At 51.7% G+C, this 17,247-nt stretch overlaps 1 protein-coding gene, 1 long non-coding RNA gene and 1 other non-coding gene across 25 annotated transcripts in view; 1 reads left to right on the top strand and 2 right to left on the bottom strand.

The window, feature by feature from the left end:
- The window catches only part of TTC39A (tetratricopeptide repeat domain 39A), a 59,643-nt gene extending 43,070 nt beyond the window's left edge, over positions 1-16,573 (top strand). For 15 of the 23 annotated variants that reach the window (XM_035251430.3, XM_035251423.3, XM_078331714.1 and 12 more), the window contains 10 exons: positions 1,590-1,698; positions 2,228-2,295; positions 2,376-2,435; positions 3,049-3,210; positions 7,944-8,035; positions 9,599-9,719; positions 12,682-12,793; positions 13,189-13,303; positions 14,328-14,444; positions 15,006-16,573. In XM_035251430.3, coding sequence (XP_035107321.3) covers positions 1,590-1,698; positions 2,228-2,295; positions 2,376-2,435; positions 3,049-3,210; positions 7,944-8,035; positions 9,599-9,719; positions 12,682-12,793; positions 13,189-13,303; positions 14,328-14,444; positions 15,006-15,129 — 1,080 coding nt within the window. In that variant the 3' untranslated portion in view covers positions 15,130-16,573. Of the gene's footprint in view, positions 1-1,589; positions 1,699-2,227; positions 2,296-2,375; positions 2,436-3,048; positions 3,211-6,176; positions 6,403-7,943; positions 8,036-9,598; positions 9,720-10,226; positions 10,353-12,681; positions 12,794-13,188; positions 13,304-14,327; positions 14,445-15,005 lie in introns of those variants that run through there. The other 8 variants (XM_078331718.1, XM_078331715.1, XM_035251424.3 and 5 more) reach the window with 3 other exon arrangements.
- Positions 3,772-10,047, bottom strand: LOC108592596 (uncharacterized). Its single transcript, XR_001912795.4, has 3 exons — positions 9,857-10,047; positions 8,602-8,721; positions 3,772-3,907 (listed from the first exon to the last, which is right to left on the bottom strand). It is a non-coding gene; the product is annotated as an uncharacterized LOC108592596 (long non-coding RNA).
- A 349-nt stretch (positions 16,574-16,922) lies between the features above and the next one.
- Positions 16,923-16,995, bottom strand: LOC118143431 (small nucleolar RNA SNORD36). Its single transcript, XR_004727647.1, has one exon. It is a non-coding gene; the product is annotated as a small nucleolar RNA SNORD36 (small nucleolar RNA).
- Positions 16,996-17,247: the final 252 nt, after the last annotated feature.

Genomic DNA, 17,247 nt, shown 5'->3' with positions numbered 1-17,247 from the left:
AGGTGTCAGGGGCTGGTCCCTCTCCCCTCAGATACTGCAAATCCTTCCTCCAAGGACCATTTTCTGGTGCTATCACTTGATCCAGCAGATGTCCGAGGGAAGCCCTACTGGGCATCAAACCTTGAGGAGGAACCAGAGCACTCAAGCACCCAGAGGCTTTACTGGGGCAAGAACCTGAGTACCAGCCCCAGGTTGAAGGCAGCAGATCAGGGAGGGCTTCCTGGCAGAGGAGGCCTGGTGTGGTAGAAGGAGCACCGGCCTGGAAGTTAGAAGCTCTGGGCCAGTCCAGCTTCATCCCCTTTTCTCTGTGACTCTGAGCAAGTCCCTCCTAACTAAGAAAAGTTCATTCCCTTTTCTCTGAGCCTCTTTTTAGTAAAATAAGGGCATTTTTATGGACCAGATAAGTGTTTCTCAGACGTGCACTGGCCCTTCCTGATATTTGCCACACCTACAGACCTCTCTATTATAATTTATATATTTTCTCAAGTGACTCATAACTTTTACTGAAATTGATTTAAAGGAAACATCTCTATAGAAACCTCCATATTCTTTGGCATGATAAGACCATAATCATAAAAATAAATTCCACTGAGGGCCCAGCTGTCTTTTGCAAGCCCAGCTACTGTGTGGCTGGCCCGGGCTCAGGCAGGGCTGCCTCTTTCTGAGAAAGCGGGCTTAGGGTGAGAGAGTCTGCACCCCACGAGCAAAGGACTGGGCTTTCTCCTGGCCACCATCAAAGGATAGAAAGAGAACTGAGAAGGGAAAACCTTCACTGTGACTCAGTGTTTCCTGGCACCTGCCCATGGAGCCCTAAAATCTTAGCTGCCATCTGCTGCCCGAGGCTTGGAAAAGATTGGCTAGAGGCTGTGAAGGTCACTTCCAGTTTTTCTTCTTAGGAAAGCCTGTGGGTCATGAGTAGGATTTCAGGATGATGAAGGGAGGGCCCAGAGGTGAGACCGTGTGGCCTGGCCAGGCGGGTTGGGGGATCTACTCTGCCAGCCTGGGCTTCATCTTTATCTTGAAGGCAGGGGAGCCCATAGAAGGTTTGATGCAGGAGTGCGGCAGGTCAGATTTGTGTTTTAGAAAGAGCAAGAATGCTCTGTAGGACGGACAGAGGGACAGAGACTGCGGGCAAGGAAACAAGGCAGGGTCTACCCCCAGCCCCTCCCCAGCCAGGCTCTGGAGTCTTCTCCCACAGGAAGCTTTCCCACGGCCCCACCTGAGCCAGTGGCTGGGATCATCTGCCTTCCTGTCTCCTGCTCCCAACCAGACCTGGGCTGCTGGGCCCTCGGGACCCATTGCAGGGCACCCACGACTACAAGGAGGGTGGGGAAGAGGCTGTGGAGAAAGCGGGGGACACCTGAGACCCATCAAGCCTTTTTCCTGGCCTTGGCAGTCGTGGCCCCTTCCCCCAGGAATGCACTGGGGCACTGAGGGGCAGCCCCTTGCTCGGGCACACAGCTGACCTGGCCTCCAGGGTTCTGGTGCTCTCCCACCCCTGTGCTGGCAGCATTGTCTTCGTGGCTGGCCAACCACCTCCCAGCCCCCTGCCCTCTCTGGGAGCCTCACCCACCCTTCCGTCCACCCAGGACTATGGGCTGCTGCAGCTGGAGGAAGGTGCGTCGGGCCACAGCTTCCGCGCCGTGCTGTGTGTCATGCTCCTGCTGTGCTACCACACCTTCCTCACCTTTGTGCTCGGTAGGTACTCCTGCACAGGGGGACCTGGGGCCCTGGGGTTTGGTCATCTCCAAGGGCAAAGGGGCAGGAGAGTCAGGGGCTGCAGACCCTGCTCACAACCCTGGGGCTGGAGATAGGGGTGCTGAAACCAGAAACACAGAGCCACATCAAATGTCCCTGGGACTGGCCTGCTGATGCCCACTGCCTCACAGTGTGACAGGGTTCCAGCCTCAGTTTTCTCATCTGTGAAATGGGGGTGGTTGTGCCCTCCTTGTGGAGGGTGTGAAGACGCAGTGTACAGCGTCTCATGGTTCTGGTCACAGCCTTGGTGGGCGCGGGCTCCTGGTTGTCGAGCTCTGTGAAGTGCTGGGGACAATATCTGCACTGCCTTACTTAACCCTCATGTCACCCTAGGGACAGGGAAATTATCACCCCATTTCACAGAGGGAAATGGGGAGACCCTGGGAAGCCCCTGCTGGGTTGCTGGCAGGATGACAAGAGCCAGGGGTGGTAACACGTTCTATGTCTCCCCTCCCACCACCACCTCCAGGTACCGGGAATGTCAACATCGAGGAGGCTGAGAAGCTTTTGAAGCCCTACCTGAATCGGTACCCTAAGGTGAGCCCCACACACTGTCCGGTACCCCCAGCCCACAAACACCCACTGACGCACACAGACCCACATGTGTGTCATTGCAGGGCGCCATCTTCCTGTTCTTTTCCGGGCGGATTGAAGTCATTAAAGGCAACATTGACGCAGTGAGTGATGGGGGTCCAGGCCGGGGCTAGGCATCCCTTGGGGTCTTCCAGGCCAGCAATAAGTCAGGCACACATGACATAGTCAGACACAGGACAGACTGAAAGGGGATCCCCAAGAGAGAACCAACCAGAGAGCAGGGGTGGGAGAGGCCCTTCTGACAGAGCAGCCTGGGAAGACAAGGGAGAAGGAGGCATCTGTGGTGAGGGGGAGATAGAGGACTGCAGCATTCCCATGGAGGGAGGCGCTGGAAGGAGGCTGGGGTGGGAAAGCCCACCTGTTCAGGGCGTGGTGGTTACGCTGGAGTCTGCTATCTCCCCTCCATTACAGTTCTGTCCTGCTCTTTTATTTTGTTACTAAAAACCAGAGTTCCAGACAGGGACTGTATTTGGGCCCAAGGTCATATAAGACTTAGGAGGTAGAACCAGGACTAGAGGCCAGATCTCCTGGCTCCTCAGCCCCTGCCTATGCCTAGCACAGGGCTGGACCACCATGCCCTGGAGGAGGCCCAGTTGACTGTGGTGGCTGCGGTGTTGGGAGGTGCGGAGGATGCAGAGGGTAGGGTGGGGTGGGGCTGGGTGGGCACCCATCAGGCTGACCAGCAGGTGCCCACAGGCCATCCGGCGTTTTGAGGAGTGCTGTGAGGCCCAGCAGCACTGGAAGCAGTTCCACCACATGTGCTACTGGGAGCTGATGTGGTGCTTCACCTACAAGGGCCAGTGGAAGATGTCCTACTTCTACGCTGACCTGCTCAGCAAGGAGAACTGCTGGTCCAAGGTGGGCTGATGCCACGTGTTAGGGGCATTGGGTGACCAAGGCTGACTGGGCGCCTCCGGCCCATGGGCCAAATCCCTGACTGAACACAGATGTCTCAGCTGGAATCTAAATATAACCATAAATTCTAATAGGACTCAGGGTTGGAAGGAACTAAAGACCACAAGAGAAACTTCTGAACCACAATGTGTCCGTTGAGATTTCTAGTCACACAGGACAGAAACATGGCTCCCTCTGTCTCTATGGTAGAAATGTTCTACTTCTGCACTGCCCAGATATGGTAGTCACCAGCCACATGTACACACTGACCATGTGAAATGTGCCTAGTGCAATTGGGAAACTGGATGTTTTAAGTTTTATTTAATTTTAATTAATTAAATGTTAAATTTAAATAGCCATGTGGGGCTTGTGGCCACCATGTTGGACTATGCAGGTCTAAAACCCAAAAGGCTCATATTACTGAAAATTCTTGGCACATGTGACTTCAGGTAGGGCTGGATCCAGGAATTCAAATTATGTCATCTGGCTTGGTCTTTCCATCTGTGGCTGTGCTGTTTTCTATGACATCTTTTTGCAGTAAGATTCTCTCCATGTGACAGGCAAGGTGGCCACGGGCTGTTCTACTCACATCCTCCCCTTGGTTTCAACCAGAGTCCCACAGTTGAGCCTCACTGGTCTGACTTAAATCACATGGCAATGCCTGGAACAGAGGGGTGAGAAGATTCCTCATGGGCTGAGAGTAGGAGAGGGGTGGTTCCACAGAAGGAAATGTACCCAGAAATAGTGGAGGGAGGGGATTAACGAGATAGCATGTGGGCAGAACAAAACCAAACAGATGCCTGCCCACCAAAGATGAAATTTACCAACGTAAGAATGAAATAACTATTAGCTTGTGCCATCACAGTAATAATAGTGTGAAATTGGAACCAAGTCTTAGAACCATCTAGCTCAGCAAGCGTCTGATCCATTATTTGTAAGTACACAATACATGTGTCTTCATGGCATTCCCCATAGCAGACATTGCTAATCAATCCTCTGCCATGAGCCTGGCTGTGACCTTAGATGCCTTCCCTCAAAGCTCTAGGCAGCCATTAGAATGGAGCCATACTGGCACCTGTTAGGAGACCTGTCATCTGCATCTGGTCCCTCCCCCTCCTCTACCTGGAGGTCTCTTTTCAGTAGCCCTTCCTGGGGACGACCTGAAGGAGAATTCTCTGGGTTTGGAGTAAGTGGGGCTGAGGGAGGGAGCAGGCTTCTTCTGAGCTCTCACTGTGTGTCTGGCACCCGTCATGTCCTCCACACCACACCCAGTGAGGAGCAGTTATCTGCATTGGGCACATGAGGGCCACTGAGGCTAAGAGAGGACCGTGACTTTCCTGCTGACGTGGCTGTTGGTGACAGACACTGGATTTGAGGACAGTCCTGTGTGACTCAGAGGCCTCTGCTTCTCCTTTGCTCCTGGAGTCCTCCCGAGGAGGCGGGGCCTGCCCTCAGCCTACCCTGCTGTTGGTGCTTCCTCAGGCCTAGCTTCCATGGCCTCCGCATCCCCTCCTCATTACCTCCCACTCCCAAAAAGAACAAAGCCTCAGGGAACCTTTTTTCTTTTTTTAGAGACAGGGTCTTGCTATGTTGGTCAGGCTGGTCTTGAACTCCTGGGCCCAAGCAATCTTCCCGCCTCTGCTTCCTAAAGTGCTGGGATTCTGGGCCTTGGGAAACCTTTTTTTAACTGAAAGTGACTCTCAGTCTTCCTGTAGAGTGAGGTTGGGCAGCTGGGTCTAACCTCATGGGGAAGGGGAGACCTTGACGGGGCACACATCTGCTGTGAGGAACAGAAGGCGGGCCAGGCCACTCAGCTGTCAGGAAGTCTGGCTCAGTCCCCCACCTGCTGTGTGACTTTGGGGTGGCCAACTCTCTCTGTAATACTCTGCTCACAAGGACTTCCTGTGAAAAGTTGGGGTTGTAACACTCTGAGTTCTGGGGCCCCACCCATTCCTAATCTCCAAAACTTGGCCACCACAGAGTCCACCAACTTCCAGTCCTGGGGCCTGGGCTTCTGGCCATTGCCAGAGGAAACAAGGCGGTGACAGTGGGTGCTCAGGGCTGGGGTGGGGGAACCCCAATGAGCTAAAGGCAGTCCTGGGCAACCCAAGAGGACAGGAAGGCTTCTGAGGAGAGACCTCTGCGGTGGGTCGAGGAGAGGAAGGACTTAGGGAGGCAGAGTGGAGGAAGTAAGAGGACACCCCAAGCCGAGAGGGCAGCAGGACCAAAGCCTCAGAAGCCAGGGCGCTGAGGAGGGGCTCTGTTACCCAGGGTGAAGTTTGCACGGCAGGAGGACAGGGGGCCTGGATCGGGGAGACAGCTGCTCTTTTCCCCCAGCGTGGCCCCTTTACATCTCTGGAGAGCTGGGGCGTCTACAACTCCAAGTCATAGCCTCCACCCTAACCCTGCTGCTGTGGTGAGGATGAGCTGTCTGTGGGGGGAAGGCTCTTGCAGGAATGAGCCTGGTGGAGAAGGGACAATGGCGTCCCAGGCCGAGGAACAGCACAGGCAGAGGCCTGGGGTGAGTTTAAGGAGTGTAGGGGAGGAAATGGCAGAAGATGAGCCAGAAAAAGAAAGTTTAGGGCATGTCCTGGAGGAGGTTGAGTGGCTGTTTGGGCTTTATCTAATAGTGGGGGAGCCCTGGCAGGCTTGTGGCTTAGATGGGTACTTTAGAAAGCCCACTAGCAGCTGCTTTGGGCTTTTAGCCCACCCCCACTTGCCAGGCCCTGTCCTAGGCCAGGAAATACAAAAGTGAGCAGGAAAAGACTCCCTCTCAAGGCTCACGTCCTAGTGAGGAGAGAGACAAGAACCACACAGATGTGCAGTATAACATGCTGTCCAGTTCCAGTAAGTCCAGTGAAGAACAAGTGGGGCAGGTTCAGGGAGGGGGCGGGCTCCTTTGTAAGGGGAGGTCGGGGGAGGTGTGTCTCAGAGGACAGCAGAATGGAGCTCAGGAGCAGCGCTTGGCAGTCACAAGGCAGGCTGTGGGGCAGAGGGAGCTGTGCAGGGTAGGAGTGTGTTTGCTGTGTCCTAGGAACAGCCCTGAGGCTGTGGTGTTGCTGGAGTGTTGCAGGTGCTGGGGAAACAGATGTCTCCTGAGTGTGACAGGATATAAACAGATTTCCGGAAGGGACTGACATGATCTGACTTAAAAAGGTTAGGGTGGCGTCGGTGTGCAAAACGGCCTATGGGGGACAGGAGTGGGAGGTGGGAGACAGGAGACAGTGTGCACCAGGACAGCAGAAAGACCTCCGGGAGGCCTGGAACAGGGAGATGGTGTAGAGATGGTGGCAGTGCGATGAGAGTCGTAGGGCAAGACCAGCGGGATCCAAGAGTGAGACCGGAGGTAAAGTCACTGGGACTTGGTGCCTCCACATCAGGGGCAGGGGAGAGGAAAAGGAGGGGCGACCCTGGAGGTAAAAGATGGGACTGGGGCTGGGTGCCGTGGCTCATGCCTGTAATCCCAGCACTGTGGGAGTCTGAAGAGGGTGGATAGCTTGAGGTCCAGGAGTTCGAGGCCAGCCTGGCCAGCAGGGTGAAACCCCTTCTCTACTAAAAAACACAAAAATTAGCCTGGCGTGGTGATGCACGCCTGTAGTACCAGCTACTCAGGAGGCTGAGGTACAAGAATCGCTTGAACCCGGGAGGCAGAAGTTGCAGTGAGCCGAGATTGTGCCATTGCACTCCAACCTGGGCGACAGAGCAAGACCGTCTCGAAAAAAGATGGGACCGGGAACAGGTTTAAGGGAGGGAGACTCCTTCCGCCGTGACCCACAAAGACCAGCTTTTCCTCACGGAGTAAAGGGCGGACCGAGGTCCCGGCAGGGTGGGGCTGCCAGGTGGAGGCCGCTTTCCGCCTGCCTGGGCTGGACACCCGGATGTCCCGCGCCCTTTCCTCCTCCACCCTTTCTTAGCCAAGAGGCAGGAGCTGTGGTTCGGGGCTTGGCCGCTGGGTGGCAGCACAGAGCCAGGCTCCTGTCTCGGGACTTCTGGGGAAGGGGCGTGGCCTGCAGGGAGGACTTGGTGTCGGATAGGGGGTCTCCTGCAGAACCACGGTTTCCCTGTCAGCGCTGGCTGTGCATCTAGTGGGAAACGTCCTGGGGTCGACTCCTTTCTGGCATTGGCTTTGGAATCAAGCGAGGTGCTGGATGTAAAGTGCCTGGCACACCAGCGAGCCAGTTCTACCAGGGTGGCCCGACCTGAGCCGACCCCAGACCCTGCTCATGGTTCTGGCTCAGGCCTCTTATCACAGCCCGTGCTTCATCCTCCTGTTGACAATCCACACACATCCTGCCGCCTCCTGGCTTTGCTCAGGCTCTTCCCCGAGGCTGGAAAGCCCTTTCCCGGGCCTCAGGGAATTTTCCCATGGTCCTTCAGGGGCCCACTCTGAAACTGTTGCTTCCCGGAAGCCTCAAGTGCGCCCTTGTCCTTGTGTCTCTGCCTGTCTTGCCCATTACTAGCTGCATAGGTTCTTCTTGTCACTGCTTCAAGTGGAGAAGAGCGTGGCTGCTTTGACATGGGTTGTCCTGGATTCAGGTCTTCAAGATGCTTCAGCTTCTCACCTCCATTTCTCCCCTGGGTCTTGGAGACAACTTGAGCCCATGTGCTGGGCCACTTGAGGCCCACCTGCAGATTCCAGCCGGGCTGGGGCTGGAGGGAGGGCTACTCACACCTGGCTGTTGCTCTGTCTCGAACAGGCCACCTACATCTACATGAAGGCCGCCTACCTCAGCATGTTTGGGAAGGAGGACTACAAGCCGTTTGGGGATGACGAAGTGGAATTATTTAGGTGGGTCCCACCATCGTGCTCCCACCGTGTAGGCCTCCGCTATGGGCAGACCACCAGGCCACCCTGAACTGTGGGCATCAGGGAGGGGGGCAGCTCCCTGTCCCCACCCCAGGACCACCCCACCTGTGTGTCCTCCCATCGCCACCCCATGCTGCTGCTGCTACTGCTGGCTGGAGCCCTCTGAATTTCTTCAGAGTCTTTCTTTCACAAAAGTGGTTTTTGTCGACATCATCTCCCTCTGAATCTCTTTCATCTGGGCAGTAGGACAGATGTGGTCACCAAGGTCCAGGGAGGGAAGGTCCTTCACTCTGCTGAGTTAACCTGAGACACTCAGAGAAGCACAGCCGAGAGCTGACAGTCGGAATCAAACAAACAGGAGCAAACTCAGCCTCTGCTCGTTCTTAGCTGTGTCACCTTGCACAACTTCAGCATCAGCAAAATGGGAATAACAACCTCTACCTCACAGCACTGTTTTGCAAATCAACTAGATAATAAATGTAAAGAGCCTGGCAGAGAACTGGGAGCCTAGAAGCTGCCCACTAAGTGCTGGCTGTTTTCATTCTTACCTGTATCACGGTGTTTGCTTCCTGTGAAGCATCTTTAGAGCAGAGCTCAGCCTTGGCAGGTGAAGGATGGAGCTTAGTGCCTTCCACCAGTCGTGGTGATGTTGACTCCAATTTGCAGACCTGGAAGTGGGTATAATATGAGCCTCCTACGCTACTGGTGTCACACCTGGTGTCACAGTAATAGGGCATTTATCACTTCCAGAGTGTCTGCTGCTACAGCAGACTCCATGTCCCCCTCTCAGATGACTCTTCCAGAGCGCCCAGGAGGGCAGGTGTCATTACCTCCATTTTAGAGGTGAGGAAATTGAGGCTCGGAGAGGTTCTGCAGTGAATAAGCAAAGAGTTTGTGGATGTGGGAACCTCACACCCACATCCAGCTGTTTCCTGAGCCTAAATGGCTCTGGTCTGAGGTTACAGCCACACCCAGTGACTGTGGCAGAAATAGGAGGAGGATGGGATGGAGCTGGGTGGGTGAGGCCCCAGATGTGGAGGTGTGCCTGGCTGCATACCACATTTTTCTCTGCCCTTGGAAACAGCTGAGAAGGCCAGAACTTGAGAGGCAAGAGTTAATTAAGGGTTTGAGCTGTTTAGTCTTGGGTAGGTCCCACCCTTTCTCTGGGTGTTAGTCTCTCCTGTGAAATTGGGATTAGACTTCTCTTGGGTCATCCCTGGAAATGGGTCCTGGGAGTGGAGGAGACAACTAGGAGGCAGAGCCAGTACAGGGGTGTTTGGCACACTCTCACCTCTGCCAGCTGGCGAGGAGGAGCCCCTTGTCCAGCCATAGGAAGTGGCCAGGTCTTGGGACAGGGTCTCTAAAATAAGACCATAGCTCTAGGCTGTTTCAGACCTAGAAGGCTCTTTGGAGTCCAACACTGTCATCACACAGATGAGGAAACTGAGGCCCAGAGAGGGGTCAAGCGTGGCTGGGTAGGCTGGAGACCTTCTGCCCTTCCCTGCTGTTTTTCATCCTCTCCCACCCTCCCCATCTCTTTCTCAGAGCTGTGCCAGGCCTGAAGCTCAAGATTGCTGGGAAATCTCTACCCACAGAGAAGTTTGCCATCCGGAAGTCCCGGCGCTACCTCTCCTCCAACCCCATCTCGCTGCCAGTGCCTGCTCTGGTGGGTAGGAAGTCTGGACTGGCGCTGCCCTCCGGGTATAGGATTGTGGGGATTCATTGAGAGCCACAGCCAGGGGGAAGTGGATGAGGAGAAAGACCTTCATGCCTCAGGCGCCTGGGGAGGGTTTCACAATTCACCTGGGACCTGGCAGGAGGTGCTCAGATAAGTCTGGCCCAGCCCCTGCCCCTTAGAAAGTGATGGTCCACTGGGGCTGGGGGTGGAGAGACAGGCAGGCAGGCAGGCAGGCTGCAGATATGGAGAGGCAGAGAGGGCGGCCCTCCTAGGCAGACAGCCCCATGTCCCTGCGCCCTGAGCAGAGCATCCCCCCAGGCCGCCTCTGTTCCCAGCCTGTCTGCTCCAGTCCTGTCACAATGATTATAATTGTTTTCACCATCCCCCTCACTCGACCAACCTTTTCACGTTATATGCAACTCTAAACTCACATAATAGCCTACATTGTTACCAAGCACTTGCTCTATTCAAGGCTGCCCACACCCATTGCCTATTGCCTCATTTGAGCCTCACATCACCCCTCTGAGTAGGCGCTGCTGGTATCTCCATTTTATAGATGGGGGTAATAAGGCCTGATAAATCAGTAGGAAGATCAAATAACTTGCCCAGGTCAGACAGCTGGTGAGTTGGAGTCAGAATTTGAACTCAGTGGTCTGGGCCCACAGCCCATATTCTGAGCCATGGTTGTGATGCTAATTCTATGCACGATTTGAGCAGGTGTGAGATAAAGTTCTAGCTTGGTAAGTCCTTGTTATTCAAGTAGTAAGGGAGCCGGAAAGGTAGAAGGAAGCCTGCTCGAGAGACCTTTTTCTAGTCCTGGCTGTACTGTTCATTAACTGAGTAGCTTTAGGTCTGTTCCTTCTTCTCCTTATGTAAAATGGATATAATAATAGATTCCTTTCCCATTTCTTCTTTTTTTTTTTTTTTTTAAACGGAGTCTCACTCTGTCACCCAGGCTTGAGTGGCATGATCTTGGCTCACCGCAACCTCCACCTCCTGCGTTAAGCAATTCTGCCTCAGCCTCCTGAGTAGCCTCCTGAGTAGCCCTAAATATAGCTACTATGAATGAAAGTTTAATTTAGTATTCTTATTATTTTATTTATTTTTAAATATGTATTTTAGAGGTGAGGTCTCACTCTGTCATCCAGGCTAGAGTGCAGTGGTGCTATCATAGCTCACCGCAGCCTCAAACTCCTGGGCTCAAAGGATCTTCTCATTTCAGCCTCCTGATTACAGGATGCACCACCATGCTCAGCTACTATTTTTATTTTTTTGTAGAGATGGTATCTCGCTGGGTTGCCCAAGCTGGTGTTGAACTCCTGGGCTTAAGAGATCCTCTCAATTCAGCCTCCCAAAGTGCTGGGATTGCAGGCATGAGCCACTGTGTTCAGCCTAATTTAGTATTCTGAGCTTCCTGGCAGTTGAGGCAAAAACAAACAAACAAAAAGGAACCAGTAGCTTGACAAAGACAAGGTGAAAAGAAAAGGAATTTATTTTTCTTCGAGACAAGTCTCACTCTTGTCACCCAGGGTGGAACGCAGTGGGGTGATCATAGCTTACTGCAGCCTAGATTTCTTGGGCTCCAGCGATCCTCCCACTTCAGCCTCCCGAAGAACTGGGACCACCATGCCTGGCTAGCCTTTTTTTTTTTTTTGGTAGAGACAGGGTTTCACCATGTTGCCCAGACTGCTCTCAAACTCCTAAGCTCAAGTGATCATGATTCACCTGCCTCAGCCTCCCAAAGTGCTGGGGTTACAGGCATGAGCTGCCATTCCTGGCCCGAAGATTTTGTGGGTTTTTCGGAGGTGGGGATGGAGTCTGTTTTTGTCACCCAGGCTGGAGGGCAGTGGCGCCATCTGGGCTCACTGCAACCTCTGCCTCCTGGATTCAGGCGTTTCTCCTGTCTCAGCCTCCTGAGTAACTGGGATTACAGGTGTGTGCCACCACTCCTAGCTAATTTTTGTATTTTTATTTCTATTTATTTATTTATTTTGAGATGGAGTTTCACTCTTGTTGCCCAGGCTGGAGTGCAATGGCGCGATCTGGGCTTACCACAAACTCCACCTCCCAGGTTCAAGTGATCCTCCCTCAGCCTCCTGAGTAGCTGGGATTACACGCATATGCCACCATGCTGGCTAATTTTGTATTTTTAGTAGAGATGGGGTTTCTCCATTTTGGTCAGGCTGGTCTCGAACTCCTGACCTCAAGTGATCCACTGTCTTAGCCTCCCAAATAATTTTCGTATTTTTAGTAGAGATGGGGTTTCATCATTTGGCCAGGCTGGTCTTGAACTCCTGACCTCAGATGATCCTCTCACCTTGGCCTCCCAAAGTGCTGGGATTACAGGTGTGAGCCACTGCATCTGGCCACCTATATATATATTTTTTAATTAAAAAAAAAAAGAATCTAAGAAAGAAAAAGGAATCAGATGTGTTTTAAGAGTCTCATGATGGTAACTTAGTTCTAAAGGAAATGGAATGTGAGTATCATTATTTAGCCCGTTGCATTGGGAGAATAAGAGTAGGAGAGAAGGTGACACATCCTTAAATTCTGTTATCCTGAAGTGCATGTGTGGAGTATGGCCTAGTCCTCAAAGGACAGAAAGAGTTTGGCCCCAGAGAGTTTGGGAGAGAGGACATGATAGCACTCAGGGAGGGCATGAGCAGAAAAGTAGCTGGAAAACTCCAGCAGTTATGAGCAGCACAGTGTGGACATCGGTCCATCTTACATCTTCACTGTGGTAAGGTGAGATCTCAGTAATAAATCAACGATAAGGCCCCCATAATCCCATCTGGCCCGCAGCTTCACAGGCTGACTGAGACCTCTCATGGAAGATTAGAGCTAGAAGGCCTTTAGTGGACCTCTGATCTACACTGCCCATTTTGTAGATGGGAAAACTGAGGCTCCATTAGGGAAGAAACCTAGGACTGACTTGCCCTCCTGCCTTCAGGAAATGATGTACATCTGGAACGGCTATGCTGTGATTGGGAAGCAGCCAAAACTCACGGATGGGATACTTGAGATTATCACCAAGGCTGAAGAGATGCTGGAGAAAGGTCCAGGTAACTTCCCACAGGCCCTTGAGCCTCCCAGGCTAGGTCAGGTCTTTACAGCTGAAGGTCCCCTCTGCCAAAAATCTCCTTCCTCCTTTCCCTACCCTGGGAACTCTCCTTTACCTCTGTAGACTGAGTTCCTCCAAGCAGCTGTCCCTTGTCCCCCTGGTAGGGTCAAAGCCTCTAGGTTCCCATAGCCATGGGGCTTCCTTCAGTCCTGACCTCTCTGTATTGTCATTGTCAATATCTGTCTTTCCTTCTCAGATGTGACTCCCCCTCCCTGGAACAGGGACCATGTCTGATTTACCTGCATCCCCTGGGCCAAGCACAGAGTAGGGGGCTCCATAAGTAACTGCTGCAAAAATAAACAAGCCTGTCTTTTTCCCTCACATCCCTATTTTCAGAGAACGAGTACTCAGTGGATGACGAGTGCTTGGTGAAATTGTTGAAAGGCCTGTGTCTGAAATACTTAGGCCGTGTCCAGGAGGCCGAGGAGAATTTTAGGAGCATCTCTGCCAGGTTAAGTGCCTCTTCAGCTGCTCCTGCTGGGTCTGAGTTTCCTGGGTAGAATTTTCAAAGGGGGCTCCATCCTCATGCCCACTGCAGTAACTGACCCTAGCCAACCCCCACTCACTACACAGGTACTAGACTAGTGTCCACTCTGTGCCAGGACCTGTACAGATAATTGAGACCTAGCCTCCCAGTGCCACCAAATTGCCTGACTACAGGAGCCCACCCACGTTGTTTCGAGTGAACAGTGTCCCCTGGAGTTAGTAATTCAGCGACTCTGCCCTTGCCCTCGGGGAGGGCAATGTGACAAATGGCAAGCTGTAGGCAACCCAACAAAGCCTCGTCAGGGCCATGCTAGAGGAAAGCACAGAGGACAGCAGGTGCCCCAAGGAGGGACCTAAACATAATGGGAGATACCAGGAAAGGCTTTCCAAGGCTGATGTTTAAAGTGGGAAGTTCATCAGGCAGAGAAAGCAAAGGAGGACAGGTTCAAAGTGGAGAAGGTACAGCACACACAGTGCATGGACACAGGAAAGACGCCTGAGGTGGGCTGATGGCAATGAGGTCTTTACCTGCCTGGGAGAAATCGTAGGAAGGATTGAAGATGAAATAAGGAGGGATAGACTGAGAAGGGCCTGGATGTTTTGTTCACAAGGCTAAATTGTATCCCAAAGAAGAGAGCCAGAAAGTGTACCAGGCAAGGAAGCCTTTGGGTTTAAAAGTATATCTCTGGAGCAGCATGGAGGTCAGCTCAGAGGGGGCGGGTCAGAGACAGGAGACTTTCCAGTTTAATAAACCATTCATCCTGGAGAATGGGAGGTTGGGACTTAGGTGGCAGTGAACTAAGGACATGACAGGAGCCATAGGGTGTCAGGGAGCTGGAGCCCAGTGTACAGGATGGTAAGCCTTTGCTGTGGATCCTAGCCTTTCTAGGGCTTGGTAGTCCAAAATTGGACTTGAGGTTAGGAAATCCTTACATGCAGTTTGGGAAAGGCTCAGGAGGTGGAACTGAGCCATGTCCTCTGTTCTGCAGTGAAAAGAAGATTAAATATGACCACTACTTGATCCCAAATGCCCTGCTGGAGCTGGCCCTGCTATTTATGGAGCAAGGCAGAAATGAAGAGGCCATCAAACTCTTGGAATCTGCAAAGTAAGGCTTGGGTAACCTCAATCTGTCCTTTGCTCCCTCTGAACTCAGCTCAGAAGCTGGCTAGGGGCAGAGTTGGCCAGGCGGCAGTGAGTGGAGTTGCTAGCGAGGGCAGCCCGACAGTCTAAGGGGCAGACTGTGTCCCTCAGAATCCAGCTCTCATTGTCATAGGAAGGCATCTTTCTCAATGTATGAATGGGCAGTTAGGACTCCCAGAGGCAGGAAGTACGTTCCCAGGGTCACACCAGAAGCCAGCTGCACGGCTGTGTGAGGACTCATACCTCCTGCCTTCCAGGGTAGGGGTCTGTTCCCTAAAACCACCCCTTCAAGTTTATGAACCCAGGAGGACCAAGAGTGGTTCCAGTGGGCATGATACCAGGGGTAAGGGGCCACAAATGCTTCTGGTTAATTCTCCCATTGGGCAGGGCTCAACTCTCTCTGGACACAGACAGGAATTTCTCTACAATTCTTCCTTGGCTGGTGGGGCTCACATGGCTCAAACAGGAGAAAAAGCATCTCTGGGAGCAAACAGCCTCATGTGTCTGATTCTCTGCTCAATTCCAGGCAAAACTACAAGAATTACTCCATGGAGTCAAGGACACATTTTCGAATCCAGGCAGCCACACTCCAAGCCAAGTCTTCCCTAGAGAACAACCGCAGAGCCATGGTCTCATCAGTGTCCTTGTAGCTTTGTGCAGCAGTTCCGGGCTGGAAGACAAAGAGACAGCTGGACAGAGCTCCTGGAAACATTTCAAAAGATCCCCTCCCCTGCCCTGCCCTGCCCTGCCCTGCCCTGCCCTGCCCTGTCCTGCCCTGCCTTTGGGGTCCACTGGCACTCCAGTTGGATGGCATGACATGGGTATCTGTGCAGAAGCCAAGCTGGCATTTTCACCAGTGTGGCCAAGGGCCTTTGCCAAGGGCAGAGCAGGTAGAGCCCTCTACCTGCCCTATCACACATACGGGTACTTGCTTTTCACTGTGATGTTTAAGAGAATGTATGAACAGTTTACATTTTCCTTAGAAATATACGGATGGGATCACAGTTGGCTTTAAAAACCAACACCAACCAACCACCTGCAAGTCTTCGTTTTCACCCATTATGATCTGGAGGTAAATCGCTTTATATGATGCCAAAGGGCAAACTGCTTGTCAAATTCAGCAAGTTCTCAGCTTGTGTGACTGAAGGGCCTTCAGAGGACCTGAGAAATGCCTGGGAGAGGCTAAGCCTCAGGTTTTAATGCTTCTGGGGCTGGGCATGAGGATGCACACGGACACCCACTACCTTACTACTCACACTTCATTTCACTCCTTTTGTAAATTTCCAATTTAAAAATCAGCACGTCTTTTTAGTGAGATAAAATCTGAGCTCTTCTATAGAAAAATCAGTCTCCACCAGTAGGAAATACCAGGGCTTGATGGAAGAGCTGTGTGGCCTTTTCTGTGCCAAAGGCAGGAAGTTGGGGGGCAGGAGGAGGTTCTCAGAAGCCAGTCTGTATCTTTGCTGTATGTCAAACTGAAACCACAGGGACTAATTTATGAAACATAAAAGTCTTCTGTACTTCACTCCAGTAAGTCATTTACTTACTGACAGCATTTTTCTTAGAACTGTTATTCTTGACCTGTTGTGTATGTATTAGATTCTTCAGTTGAGAGAAAAGAGATATTAAAGTGATAAAATGTATGCCCTTAAGGGATCATGCAACATATATTTCAATAAAATATGTGTTGCTCGAGTCCTTAGGCCAGGCAGAAAGTCTTGATCAGAAGCCACATGGCTTATGTATGTTTTATTTAGACCACAAATGTTTTAAACTTTTTGAGTAAGTTACCAGCATTCACAAATGGGGAGATTTCACAAATGAATCTATTTCCTGGCCTGTAATTAAAAAAAATAAATCTGGCAACACTGAGCCTCATTCCCACAGGGCAACAATCAGCCAAAGCTAAGTCGAAGCTACTTTAAACACTTCTGTTACCTTTCTGACCCCTAAAACATCTGAATTTGCAATCTCTGGGACTGTTAAAGTGAGAACTCAGCTTCAATGACCAACACCAGGTTTTACCCTTCACTTTTCTGGGGGGGAAGGAAAATTTGTATTATTTTAAAGAAAACAAGTGTACATTTAACCCAGTTTAGTGTCAAGTTCTTTAGCCTTTGCCTTTTCGAGCTTGGCGATGCGAGCCACAGACTTGGGACCCAGGATATTGCCTCCCTAGTGACGGCAGATCTCATCGGATTTGTTGTTGTAATTGGTCCTGATAGCTTCCACCAGCTTAGCCAAAGTGCCTTTGTCTTCCAACCAGTGGCACAGGTCTTCCTGTGGACTAGATGTCCCAGTCTTGCCTTCCCCTCGATAATGCAGTAAGGGACACCCATTTTACGACACAGGGCAGGCAAGATGACAACCAGCTGGAAAAAAGCATTAGCTGAAGAGTGTATTTTGACCAAAAGCAGTAAATTTCAAAGCTAGCTTGGTAGCAACTGCTCAGGGTTAAAAAGCTCATGGATTCACACTTCAAGGTTGAATTCAGTAAGAGATTCACATCATTGTAATACCCTTCACTTTCTAATGTCAGCACATTTCAACCTAACCATTTCCCTGTAGGGAAAATCATGCACACAGTAAAAATATTCATCGTGAATATGTTACTCCCCAAATGCATGAATGCAATTTCTACAAGAGAAGAGCCAGTTAAATTTTCCAGTCTTACAGCATTGCTGTATTTAACAAACATGAGTATCTGCCAAGGGGCTCGGTTAATATATTAAGATCCAGTCAACCAGCCTCCTATGGGTGGTATTAAA

Source organism: Callithrix jacchus, chromosome 7 (assembly GCF_049354715.1).
Source record: "Callithrix jacchus isolate 240 chromosome 7, calJac240_pri, whole genome shotgun sequence".
In the NCBI taxonomy this organism is placed as follows: Eukaryota; Metazoa; Chordata; class Mammalia; order Primates; family Cebidae; genus Callithrix; species Callithrix jacchus.
This window is presented reverse-complemented; position numbering and strand designations above follow the sequence as displayed.